This window comes from Falco naumanni, chromosome 1 (genome assembly GCF_017639655.2).
Source record: "Falco naumanni isolate bFalNau1 chromosome 1, bFalNau1.pat, whole genome shotgun sequence".
In the NCBI taxonomy this organism is placed as follows: domain Eukaryota; kingdom Metazoa; phylum Chordata; class Aves; order Falconiformes; family Falconidae; genus Falco; species Falco naumanni.
The window spans coordinates 56,103,899-56,117,109 of NC_054054.1; the positions used below are offsets into that span (position 1 = coordinate 56,103,899).

General features: G+C 39.3%; 1 protein-coding gene across 1 annotated transcript; it reads right to left on the reverse strand.

The window, feature by feature from the left end:
- Positions 1–597: 597 nt before the first annotated feature.
- On the reverse strand, positions 598–13,006 carry YIPF7 (Yip1 domain family member 7). Its single transcript, XM_040582379.1, has 5 exons — positions 12,891–13,006; positions 11,726–11,892; positions 9,860–10,005; positions 5,170–5,351; positions 598–999 (listed from the first exon to the last, which is right to left on the reverse strand). The coding sequence occupies exons 1-5, from the start codon at positions 13,004–13,006 to the stop codon at positions 837–839; spliced, it is 774 nt and encodes a 257-aa protein (XP_040438313.1). The 3' UTR covers positions 598–836.
- Between the last annotated feature and the right edge of the window lie 205 nt (positions 13,007–13,211).

Here is a 13,211-nt window from a genome sequence, read left to right on the forward strand (position 1 = left end):
TAAAAATGTTAGGTTCCTGTAAAGCTAAAAGGAGCAAATAGATTTTTTTGGAGCAGATAAAATTGTGGAGATTTGTATTTTGCTTGCTCAAATACAGTTCTGCCTTTCAGGAGACATTTTTAGGAGTTGCCTTTGCTTTGTGTGGTGCTTTTCTGCTGTGACAGCAGGTGGTGATTTAGTGGCAATTTTAAAATACAACATTGCTGTGCATTACAAACCGTACAATAGTTTTTTGGACAGCAACACCTCTTAAAAAAAAAAAGCAAACCCAAGATGACATTCCTAGTTTCCTCCCTCTGTTGTAGCAATCTGCTCTTGGACAATTCTTCAACATCACAAAGCAGGGCCATTCACTCTTTTGTTAAAAAAATCCCAAACTCACACACATAAATTCTGGATATTAATTAGTAATCATATAGGATGGTAAACTGGTTTTTTTTGAAGCAAATAAATTTGTATTTTCACTTGATTTACCTAGGTCTGTTAAATATTTACATTATTGCTTTCCAGTTGCTCTCTAGTATATGTATTATATATTAAACAGAACAAAACCTTTTAAGAAATTATCATTTAATGTTTTTTCACTTTTACTACCTTCTTAACACAAATGTTATTCTTTAAGCTCTAAGACTTTCGGAACACCATTATTGCAATAATTTACCTGTTATCTTGATTTTTTATTTCATTATCAGCCATTAGACTAATAAAAGGTAAGGCATATATATCAAATTTTGTTAATGGAACTTGATGCAACTTTAGGCAATCTAAAAATAAATAACTCCTTGCCCCTCCAAAACCCACAAACAGATTGTAATAAGTCTACCTGAAAATACATCTCAGAAAACTGTTAGAAGTGCAAACAATCCATAAAGTAAAGCACACGGGTACGCAATAAGAAGCTGCTGTCCTTCCATAGCCAATGCAGAGGTAAAAATTTTGGAGGCTGACAAACTGCACCATCCGATAATAAGCAGAGCTATCAAAGTTCCCAGGATCCCCCTAGGAGAAAAAACAAAAGAAACACAACAGTGTCCACTTTTAGTAGATGTAGCATCAGATTTTACCAAACTCTAGTTCTTGTCTAGCAGCTTGTTGCTGGCAAGGTAAGCAGTCGCTGGAGGAACCAAGGACTGACTGACGTAATGAAAGTCAAGCCTGAGAAACAAATTAAAAGAGTAACAGGGAACAAAAAGGTAATTTCTTCAGCATGGATAAAAGCAGCAGTTTCATCAGAAGTACTGCTAAAAGTACAACGCATTTCCAAATAAATCTTCTGGGGCTCCAGCAGATGCAGCAGCTACAGTCTAATTTTAAAGTTAGCAGTCAAAATTATTTTGTAAAGTTGTTAAGATCTAAAATGACACCGCAGACCTACTCTTTTCCATCAGGCAGCCTGGTGACCTGGAGACGTTGCATCTTTGTAACACTTAAGTGTGCTTTGGACTCTGGGGAGAGGTAATGAGGCTCTTAAAGACTGACACCTCAGCTCACTTGGTAGAAAGGTGGTGACTGTCTCTCAGGAGAAAGCTCAACTGGCCTTTTAAAAAAGGATGCATACTGAGTAGAAAGTAAGGGATGGGAAAATAACCATTGAGGAAAAGTATTTCGCTCATCCTGGCATCTTTCTCTGCATGCTGGGAGGATGGTGGCTTCCCACACTGCCCCTTTGTGACAGCTGAGCCCTTCTGAAGTTACGTTCAGCCACCTCTCAGGCACAGGGTGGCCTGGAGAACAGAAGATTATGGGACTATAGCCACAAGTCCACTTAAATACTCCTGTAGATTGCAGAAAGCTCACTATTAAACCAAGTCAGAACAAAATCTTGCCAATAAATGATGTTTCACATATGCTTTCTTTGCACTCTGTATTCACAGCCTGCTTCTGTAAAATGCATGAGATCATGCACATAATACGCTGCTGAAGTACATAATGAGATCGGCTGCTTTGCACACTTCCACTGTGTCAGTCTCAAGGACTCTGAGAATGAAAGGACCTCTGCCACTTGCTAAAGGACCTCCTTGTGCCCCACTCTTCCAAAGGATCAGCAAAATAGAACCAGAAGTGAGAAACAGACTACTTATACTTACTTCGGTCCATTTATCAGAAATAATCTCCACTAATATTATTATTGCAATTAAACCGTGATAAGTAAAGTTCTCCTTATCTAATTGACTTACTTAATGCAATCACATCACATAAAATAGTTTGTTTCTTGGCAATCCAGTCTCCAGGCCAATAAGATACTTGGTGTTGTCAGCTCTTAGGACGTTGGAGGAGGAAGGAGAGTATTGATTTTAAGGTGACTCAGCACCGCATTGCAACTTCAACCCATTAAAAGTAAAACACTAAAGACCATGTGATTTAATATCCTCAGTTTAAGTGTTCATTATACCTATACAGTGGCATTCAAGGAAATTACACTGGGCTCTGCGAAACAAGTTCCTGGCCGCTGCTCCAAATGGAGATGCTAAGACGTTCACCTAAAGAGTCAGCCAGAAATTCTGAGCTGGTACGGATGGCTCTTTGAGCAGATTCCCATGCTGGCAGAGGGATGGGATGCAACAGGAACATACCATGTGATGACAATTTTCAGCAGGTATAATGACTCTTTCGGGGGCCATCACAAGGCAGTACGATTTAGAGCTGTGGTTGCTCTGCCTTTCACTGAAGTCCAAAGACCCTCATGGTTTGTTCCAAGATTGGCAGTGAGCAGGATGGAAAGGTGACATAAAATCATATTGGAGCCAAGAGACACCTCTGTGCACTTATAAATTCAGTCCTTGGTCTAACAGCACATTACTGCCAAAAGGAAGAGTTTGGCTTCAGCAGAGAGCTTGCGTCTGGCATGTCCATGAGGGCCAAAACCTCAAGCATGGGAGAAGGGCAAAAGGCAGATGCCATGCTCACAGTGATCAAGAGGACTAGGGGTGCACTGGCATGAGATTGAGCTGGGGAGGCAGACATGGGTGGACCCTCTCCACTCCTTCCATTCCTCTCTCTCACAACCTGCAGATGCAGTCCTCAAACTGGTCCTTTCCATCGGCTAGGTCTAAGAACATCTTTCTCCACTCTGACACTCACTGTTTAGTTAAGGAAATGGCTTAACCAGTCTGTTCAGGGATTTGATAGTAGAGAATTGTTGGTTTTGCCCAGGAAAAAAGTCTGCTGATGTTCCTCCCAGAAAGGTGGCCTAATCAGCTTGGGCTCAGACATGATGTCAGCACAGATGCGCACAAACAAATCTGCTACCATGCAAGTCTGCGTAAGAGAACTGTTTTTCTCTTTGGTACTGTTCAGCACCCAAAATGTTCCATATTTTGCTTTATGCAGTTACAGTGAAATAGCAAATCATTAAATTGAAAATTGTTGCATTAGTGTGTATCTTTGCAATAGATGTGTGCACTATCTTGTGAACTTTTTTTGTGGAAATAAACATTGAGGTTAGTTCTTTACACTTTGAAATACACAGAAATAACTTTTTAATGAATATTTTAAAAATAAGGAATGTATTGCTGTTTTCCCCTTGCCATTCTTCAATAATTTTTAAAATTAAAAGTAATGAAATGCATGTTGGATTTAAAAGTTGCCACTTAATTTTAAAAGCATGTTCATAATAGTTAACCTTGGTACTTGCTGTGTTCAAGCAGCTTCATACAGTGAATGAGAAAGGACTGCAGAATCCTGTAGACAGGCACTTAACATTATAAATTCATTTCAGAAATAATGGTTTAGTTTTGTAAAGGCTATCACAGTATAGTATTTATAGATTTTCAAAAGATGTGCTTTCTCTAAATTCACAGCATTTTATGAATGTGTGGCATGTGCTTGGAGATTCCTTGTACAAACAACAGTACCCTGTGCAGCTGTAACAGCTGGTTTGGAGTTCACCCCATCTGTCCTACGATTATGCATCTGCACCTTTTATCAGGGTGGATTATTAAACAGGTTAATCAAGAAAATATGGGAATGTAGGAGAACATTCTCTACAGAGAATAAATGGCTTCTTCAGTGTCACTGCTGTTCACCTCATCAAGGACAGCTCAGAAACACTTTAAATCATGGAATATGGTTAGGTTAACCCATTGTAGCTCCACAGAAATACGTAACAAGGATAGTGTCAAAATTTTCATCCCACTAATAATTTCCTTTAAAAAGAATGTATGTGTGTATATATATATACACACACACATATATGTGCACATATACACACACTCACACACACACACATATATATATATATATATAAAGATTGCTGCTTTTCCAAAGAAAACAAACAGGGGCGCTTTCCTATTCATCAGCTGCCAAGTCCCCTATATTATAGACTGGAGAGTTAAAATGTGAGTGAACAACAAAGACTAAGGAGGGGAACCATTATTAAGAACGTGTTAATGATGGATGAAAGTCCTGCTCAAGGCCTTCAAGCAAGACCTGGAGATTCCTTGTACTTTGCTGTATGTGAACAGGGAGGTAAACACAGCCTGTATCTCAAGAGGCTTACCAAATGAGGAGGAAGGAGAGGCTTGCATACAGATTTCCTATTCATAGTCATATTACTGAACACCCCCACACACAAGCACAGATACATATGCCACCACACATTTGTTTTTTCAAGGTTTTCAGTTATTTTCAGGTTTGCAATTATACCACAACTATACCTCAGGGTTTACAACTCTACTGCATGTTAAACAATGGGTTTAATGCTCCAAATCATTAAAGGTTTCTTGATTATTTTGTTCTGTCACACAGAAGGAGAGGAAGCATAAGGATGGAAGCCTGATACTATGAACAAAAAAGGAACAGAACCAGCTATACAAAAACAAAGTCTGGCAGTCACTTTTAAAACTGATACCTCAGTTTGGCCACTGTTGGCTGTGCAAAACAAAAATCGTATCTAAGGTTGCTGCTAAAATCAAAGGCACTTTGTCCACAAAGTCCAAGTGGGAAACAGTTGAATTAAGGACTTACATTAAAATTAATATTTATTACCTCTCTCAAACAAAGTCCAATTTTGTACATTTCCACCTACACACAGAAACAAAATGGTGTTTTTCTTCACAGTTTTGGAAGCCAAAATTCACTACCTAACCATTTACAAAATGTTTTGCATAACACCAGCCTTCTGACTTACTGTCCTCCATATGATTCCTGTTGCCATAGACTGGTACTTACTGTAGCGAGAAGACGACTGCAGAAGAGGACAGGATCACCATGGGCAGCAGGCAATAGCCCAAGACACTCGCAACACAGCCATGTGAGACTCCTGGGACGCTCATCAGGTTCAGTAGAGCATGTATAGCAAGGCACCCAATGGCACTCAGGCCATAGACATAGCCAAAATGAACTTTTCCTGCCTGGAATAAGTATAAGTAAGTAGGCATGAAGTGTCAGAAATGAGCAAGTGATCACAAAGAGGTGGGAGAAGACAGAAGGCAAGCACTGGGTTTGTTACTTCTCATTGACACTCTCCCTCCGCTTCGCCTACATCAGTTCAATTGTAAATCACAGCTGATACTTTTGGGTGATTTATTTGCATCAGAAAATGCCAAGGTACTATTGCAAGAATGTGCTTGTCGCTAACTTGCAAGTTGTAAGGCTGATTCTCAGTCTTACTGTCATTGGGCTCTGAAATGACAGGAACAGGTTGGTGAGACTTGGGAAGGTCTAACTGGTAACAAACTATGGAAAAAATATGGAAAGCACATTTTAGTGTCAGGAAACACCTTTCCAATAGGTGTATATGGGGCTGTGGAAAAGTGTCCTAAATAAAATGATGACTTCACTCACTTGTTATGCTTCACATTTTATTACAAACCTCCAGCTTTAAGCAGGTCTGCAAAAAACTACTAAAACTTTGCTGATTTTCAGGGTGAATGTGTCCATTCATCCCCTTGACTACCATGAGAAAGACACATCTCTGTGGTTAGATCAATACAACGTGTTCATTTCAACATAAACCTGAGTAGTAACTGTCAGCTTGTGTTCTGTTTTTGTTCCAACAAATGAAAAAAAAACAGCCAACCACCAGGTGTTTTATTCTTCTGTGTAAATTTAGTGCCTGTGAAAGGTACCAGCCTGACAGCCTGGAGCCTGATGCTTTCTAATTTATACACAAAGCTAGTACAACAGGCAACAGTGGCCACAGCACCACCCATTTCTTCTCCCCCTGCCATCATTTTGAAGGATCACCTCCACGCACGAGGGCATTGTTCGCTCCCAGAAATGAACACTCACAAAAGACTGTTAAATTTCTCTCTCTTCAAGCTTCTAACAAATGAAATACTGAATGTCACCTATGCAATATTGTCTTTTTCACATCTGTATGTCAGAAATAAACATTTGTACATAGAAATAAACAGTGATTGAGATGAAGATGGTTTTGTTTGTTTTGTCTTGGAACTTCACATCCTAATAATAACATGCTCAAAGAAGAAAGCTCAAAACTGGGACTCAGCCCTTAACTCGGGACCATGGAATAAACTCAAATGAAGATCACCTTCCTGACACATATGCATATACATACGGAAAACACAGGTTAGCTTGTGCATACACACACACATCTATATATTGCACAAATTATATATTACATATGACAAACCACACGAGAATCAAAACTAACAGAGGGTCTCAGTTTCCTAATAATTTTGTAGCTTATGGTTGGATTTCCTTGTGATGGATAAGGTGGAAACATTATTGAAGGTTTTTACATGGTTTGCAATATTTAGAAGTATCTCTTTCATGATCGTTAGGGAGGATTGAGAAGATCTCCCACTTTATTTATCCATACATTTTAATAAAACCTAGGGGGTATAAAGTCTGAGGACCCTTCTTCTATGCACCCCCCCTGCCCCCCCCCCACCCCCCCCCCCCCCCACCTTCCTCTATCCATTCAGGTGGAAACTGAGCACTGGGTGCCAGACGTATTTGAGCTGGGCAGATATAAAGAAATGCAGTGGAGAAAGCCTGATCTACAGATGACACAACCTGAAATTCCTATTGTTGCAGGTTGGTAACAGCTCACCCGCTCTAGGAGCAGTGCATGCTTATGTGAAAGGCAGCCTCAGTTAATGAGCCCTGCCTCTACACCAGCACCGTTACCCTGTTTTCAGCTTGACCTGGCTCACTGCTGAGATCTCCCCTGGTTCCAGCCCTCAAGGTTAGGTAAGGCACAGCCGGGTTATCTATATCATAGCAGCATCCCGAGTGCTGGCCTTCCCCCCGCCACTGTGTTCCACCATAAAGGAATAAACTATTCCTGAATGAACAGCGTAAGAAATCTTCCTATTTAGGTACACAGCTGGTATTTGCATACTACTGGTATAAAACAATCAGGATAATTGCTTCACCAAATAAAATTACTGATAGCTAGAGAGAGTGTGGGAGAGCAATACTATCTCAAATTATTATCAATTACAATTTTGGTCATTAAAGATTTGTAGTAAGTTTAACATCCCCAGTGGTTTGGGGCAGCGTTTACTATAGACCAACTAAGAAAAGCTCTGTCTCAAACAGATGTAACAAACAACTACAAGCTAATACTTTATACTGTTTTTTGCAGTGTATTTAATTATTCTACACAGCACTATTTAGCAGCTTAGTTTAAGATTAAGAAATTACTGAGACAGAGATGAAGGGAGCACTAGCACTGGCAGCTAACTGGAAACTCCACTTGGTGAAATGTTGGATTTGTGGTGCAGGGGAATGAGGAGAAAAAAAGAGCAGCTGAACATGTTGGTTCCAATTCTAGTCCTTAACATATGTAAATATATTGACTCACACATGCGGGAATACTCCCAATTCACAGTGATGTAAGCAAAACCAGAATCAGGCTTGATGAGTCTAACAGGCTTTGATGAATGGGAAGAGCTAAATTTGTCCTGCAGAAGGAACAAGGTTAGAAGAAAGTCAGACTCTGTACGCTTGTTTGCATCTGCCTAGAGTGGGTACTACTATCCTTAGCTTAAGTGGATGGGGAAGTCTGATTTTGTACAAACAACTATGTAAAATGCGAAGGAGCTGACAGTTGGGCTTCTGCTAACTTTCGCACTGCTGTTGTTTCTCTATCTGCAATGGAGCTGCCTGGTTTTACGCGAATATGAGGAAGATCAAGTCCTGATGCCAGGCTAACAACGCTTTCTTCTTTTCCTCTGCACTCTGAAAGAACTGTTACCATTTGAAGAATATCTTTGCATATTTTTCCATAGTTAAAAAGCTGAAACTAAATAAATTTTTTAAATTATTTTTGGAAACAAGCTCTCAACCAGATTATCTTCCTGGTGCTATTAGAAGAGAATTATTATTCAAGTACAGAAAGCTACCATAGCTTACACAGCTGAAAAGCCACTTTAGTATTCAAATGCATCCATGATAAAATGAACAGCCTGAATTTCTAAGATGGCCCATGGAAATTCCACAGACTTATTGCTGTGAAGTTGTGGCACAAAAACACTAGATGGTATCAGAGGTGTTCTGGTGGCCTAAAACTGGAGCACTGAAAATAGGTTTTTTTTCTAATAACACCTGAAATGCTTAATATCCCAGAATAAATATGGTAATTAAAGTACCTTATTTCACTAATAGTAGTTTAATTAGTTATAATTGTTGGCTATTCAGGAGGAAAAACAACAGCAACCATTCCCCCCCCCCCCTTCTTTCTTTCTGTTAGCTTTCATTCCGTTTTCCTGATTATAATCAATTCGACACTTTCTGCTTTTATTCCCCTCATACCTGTATTTCTTCAGGTGGAAAATAGCCTGTCTTCTCGAGCTTCCCACCCTCCTTTCCTTTTATTCCCTTTCCTCCTGCCTTTTCCATCCTTTTAAAAGATTTTTATTTTTATAGGGACATAAATAGTAGTAATACTTGCCATTTATATTGCAGTTTGCACATCAAAGGTACTGCACTGACATTACAAATTGAGTAAGGACTTGCAAGAGTCTTCTGATTCAGCACTATTCATCATAGAGGAAATGGAGAATTAGAGCCCCATTTCTCTCACCTCAGTTGCAGAGCAGCAAACTCCTTCCCAGAATGGTCCCACCTTATCCCTGCCTGATGAATTGCTGCCGACAATCAGAGCTGTACCTCAGCAGCACTGGAGAGCCCCTGTTGTCAGTGATAAATAGATGAATTTGGAGTACTGTACAATCCCTGTTCAACTTTTCTCCTGTGGGAAAGCTATATTCATAAAGAGGAAAGAGCTTAAACACAGGCTACCATATTTTGTTTAGCAGATGGTGTAGGAAAAGAATATAAACTAAGAAAGGACTAGCAATATTTATAGGAAGGTATTGCAAATCTAAGGTGGGAAGGAAAAGGCTGTTTCCATTTCCTTTTTCAAATTATTCTAGTTACATAAAGATAATATTTTTTGATAACTCTGCACTCTCCAAAATAACATTGAGAGAAGATAATTTCAAAACAGTAACAAAAGTGTTATAAAAACTGGGCTGGTCTGTTATGCCTTTTTATTCCCTTCTTTAAAACCTCCTTGTTAGGTCCTTACCTAGTGCACACTGCTGTGCTTTAGGTGTTCAGGGCAGGATGTTCAGGTGTTCCCCAGGATATACACAGCACAGATCTGTCCTTTGTTCCTATTAAATCCCACCCCAAAAAAATGGTGTGGTCTTTTGTTTACAGTGGAAGTAATACATCATTTTGCCTGTATTACATCTACATTACATTTAAACTTCATGCAGGTACCCTCAAGGCAATGAGACTTTTTAGTATGCAATCTCAGAACAAACAGCAGCAAATGACTCATTTTATGCCAGTACTGCATTTTCTGCTACTTCACATGCAATATCACCCAGGCATTAGCTTGTTAGAAAAGAAACCCCTTGAGACTGCTACCACATCCTACCAGCAGCAACGTTGCTCCAAGGGCCAAACAGAAAACCATAGGTCCAGTGAGGTCTGTCTCATTCATAATGCTGCCATCTGCGGGCTTCATTGGATTTAGAACTGTTAACGTTTTTTGCCATATATGCTCAAAATTGATCCCAAGTTCTGCAATGAGAAATTCCAGGATTGTTAACTGCTCACAAGAAAACAAGGCTTTTACATCAACCCATGAGATACCACAAAACCCCAAACAAGCAAAGAAATTAATCGCTTTAATGAAAATAATACTGTAGGATGATGTAGTCTGTAGTAAGAACATGATGTCCCTGCTATATATCCAGTATATTCAGAGTCAGCTCTGATTCTAAATTGGAATATTAATTCATTAAATCCTATTTTAGGCGGTGAACCAAAAACCACCCTCAGCAATTTTTAGTTAATATTTGTTTTCCCTATATTTAAAACACATATACCTAATGCCACACTAACTTAGATGTTGAAAAATACGCTAATTAACAGTAACTGCAGAATTCAAGTGGCTCTAGTAACACCAAGGACAGAGATATATGCTTTAATTCTGGCAAATTTGACAAGAGATGTGTCTTAAACCTGAACTGCCAAAGCCACTTAAAAATTACATTCGTTCCTTCAAGGCAAGTTAATAATACCTTGTACAGTGATTTCTAAGCTTTTTTTGAATTTAAAAAGTAATTACTGAGGACCCCCAGAAACAGAACAAAATTCTTCCCCATGAAAGTCAGTGGGAATTCTGCCATAAAGTTTACTGGGACAAAGATTTCTTTTATAACTTCTGCAGAAACACTTCAGCTTGCAAGAGTAATCATCTTCCTTGAGATGCTCCAGTAAGGGTTCCAGTTAGGTTCAGAACTGGGTGCCAGAATTACTGAGACTGACAATGTATTAGATCTGTTTTGAAAGCCAAGTTATTTTTTATTATTTACCTTATTTACCATATTCCACTGACCATCATCTTGAGTTGAGCCAAAACATTATATAAAGTTATTTTGTAGTAAAATGTGTGTCTTTGGTCAGATTTATGTGGTACACAGATAGGAACCTCTCTGAAGCCCTGCGGATCAGAAGCAGTTATATTTCAACATCTTTTTTGCCTGGTGAGCTGCATCTGAGTTAAATGCTTGGAGTTTTGAGAAGGAGAGATCTAGCAGTTATCTCTTCCAAACAGAGTGATTTTGCTGGTTGTCATACAGTAGTACTATCTTTTAAGTAGTAAAAACTCCACTTGCCTTCCAGTATGCAAAAGCAGGCTGAATATGCTCTTTTTGCATTATGCTGAAGTAATCACAAAAAAATTATCTTTTTTTTTTTTTTTAAGTGTAGCACAAATATTTTTAAACTACAAAATCAGCCACTACCCTTAGGATGGTTCAGTCACCATAAAGAATTATATTGTTCATGTAGTTAAATGCTCAACTAATTGAATTTGAAAGCAGCTTTCTCAATTTCTTTTCCACTGAAACAAGCTATTTAGCATCTTCAAACTATTAAATTTATTACTAGATATGCAAAAAGGATTAGTATCAGTATTTATTAATTATAGATGTTTCAATATATATGCAGGACAAGCACAGAGAGGAAAAAAAGTATTTGGAAATGTGAATGCAAACCTTATTGTTATGCTGTCATCTAGTGGTAGTAAAGTATATGCTATATATGCCAATAAGGCTGAATCCATGGTGAATTCTAATAAGAAAATGTAGGTTTGAGGGCCGGGGCTGCTGGCTGAAGCTAACACAGCCAGGCTTGGCAGCTCTGCTGCTGTTCCTCTAGTGACTACCACCAGCTGGCAAAGAAAAGTATAGGCACCCCCAGGAACCACGCATATCAGCCACAGTTTTATTTTTACCTTCTAGCAAAGGAGGTTCCTCATCAAATCCGTCAGTGTAACTAAGATGAGAGAGGGTGCTGGGAGTGTATGTTGGCTGCAAAATCTGACCCGTGTAACTCTGAGAGGACAGAAGCATTTCTGACGGGGCAAAAGCACCGGCTGGAGGTTGTTCTCCTGTCTGGCTCCTAGGACAAAAAAGCAAATCACAGCATAACACATAGCCTAGAGCTGCTCATCATGTACCGTGGTTTAAATTTTCACCTGTTTTCAATTTGGAGAACCTGGAAATTTTCTGGGCACGGTATCTGCTGTGTGTACTGAATGCCAAGCCACTGACCATGGCTTTGCTTCCCTTCACTGCAGCCTGCCCTGAAACCAGGCAGGGCTCCTTGCTCGCCTGCCAGCACGTTGCAGTCCATTGCACCTGCTTCTGTGCCCACCCAGCTCAGGCAATGGCACAGTGCAAGCCCCCAGGCAGGGGTGGGGGGAAAGGGAACTGAGGAGCTGTGAGGGTACCCAGAAATTTAGCCACTCCTGACTTTTCTGCCAAGCAGCCTGGTGACACTCCTCAGATATGTCCATACTGCCAATGACAGAGCCATATATTTAGACATTATTTTTTGTCTTGAATATGAGCAGGAGCTTGAAGAATTTCTAGCAATATATGAGCCCTAAAATCTACGTTAATAACATGAAGCTCAGTCACTCCAATTAGTTAAACAATCAGTAACATCCGTAGATATAGAAGTAGCACAAAACCCAATCCTTTACAAAGAAATGTTCAATTAAAAGTGATTCTGCCTTGGGGAAAGTCTAGATGATCCTGCAAGACCCAAAGCCTGCTGGATCCATCAGCTGCTGAACAGGGAAGCTGTGGCAACTCACAGACTCCTACTGCTGACGTGCTGAAATCTCCTTAAGGGGGAAACCCTCAGAACTTCTCCCCCTCAGTGTCTCTCTTCTATGGACAGAAGTCACCAAACGGTTTAAAAAATAAAGGGGAAAAAAATATTCTTTCTGTCTTTCTACTGTTATGGTTTGTATTTCTCCACTAAAACTTCCACTCTATTGATTATGCAATCCTTTTTTGCCACTTGTATACTGGTTTTTGTCATTAGTTTCATTTCAGCTTTGAGATGTATTGCCATCTTTTTTTATTATTATTATTTTTTAGCATACTTACTTTCTGCTTCCACAGAGGTTTTTGTTAGACCCATAAGTGTTGTAACCTTCTTCCTGGTCATCTATGGTATAATTGGACTGGTAAAAGTCAAGGTGAAACTGCTCAAAATTTGACATTCTGGTTGGAAAAATAATTGCAATTATCAATAAAATAGTCTTTGCAACAACCCAGTACCTATGTTTTTAATTCTCTTAAACAAAAATAACAAGCCTTAACTTCACAAACTCAAGAGAATCTTTCTGTAGAAATGCATGATAATTTGGAATTTACAAAAAAAAGACTCTACTTTCTTTTGTTGTAACAAGAGAAATTAATCTTCTG

What these genes read in the sequence shown, in the direction of transcription:
- YIPF7 (XM_040582379.1), bottom strand. Translation starts at nt 13,006, where the DNA reads ATGTCAAATTTTGAGCAGTTTCACCTTGACTTTTACCAGTCCAATTAT. An exon ending in TTGGAGCAACGTTGCTGCTG is followed by an intron (nt 5,352 to 9,859) that starts GTAGGATGTGGT and finishes TACTTATTCCAG; the next exon opens with GCAGGAAAAGTTCATTTTGG. An exon ending in GCAGTCGTCTTCTCGCTACA is followed by an intron (nt 1,000 to 5,169) that starts GTAAGTACCAGT and finishes TTTTTCTCCTAG; the next exon opens with GGGGATCCTGGGAACTTTGA.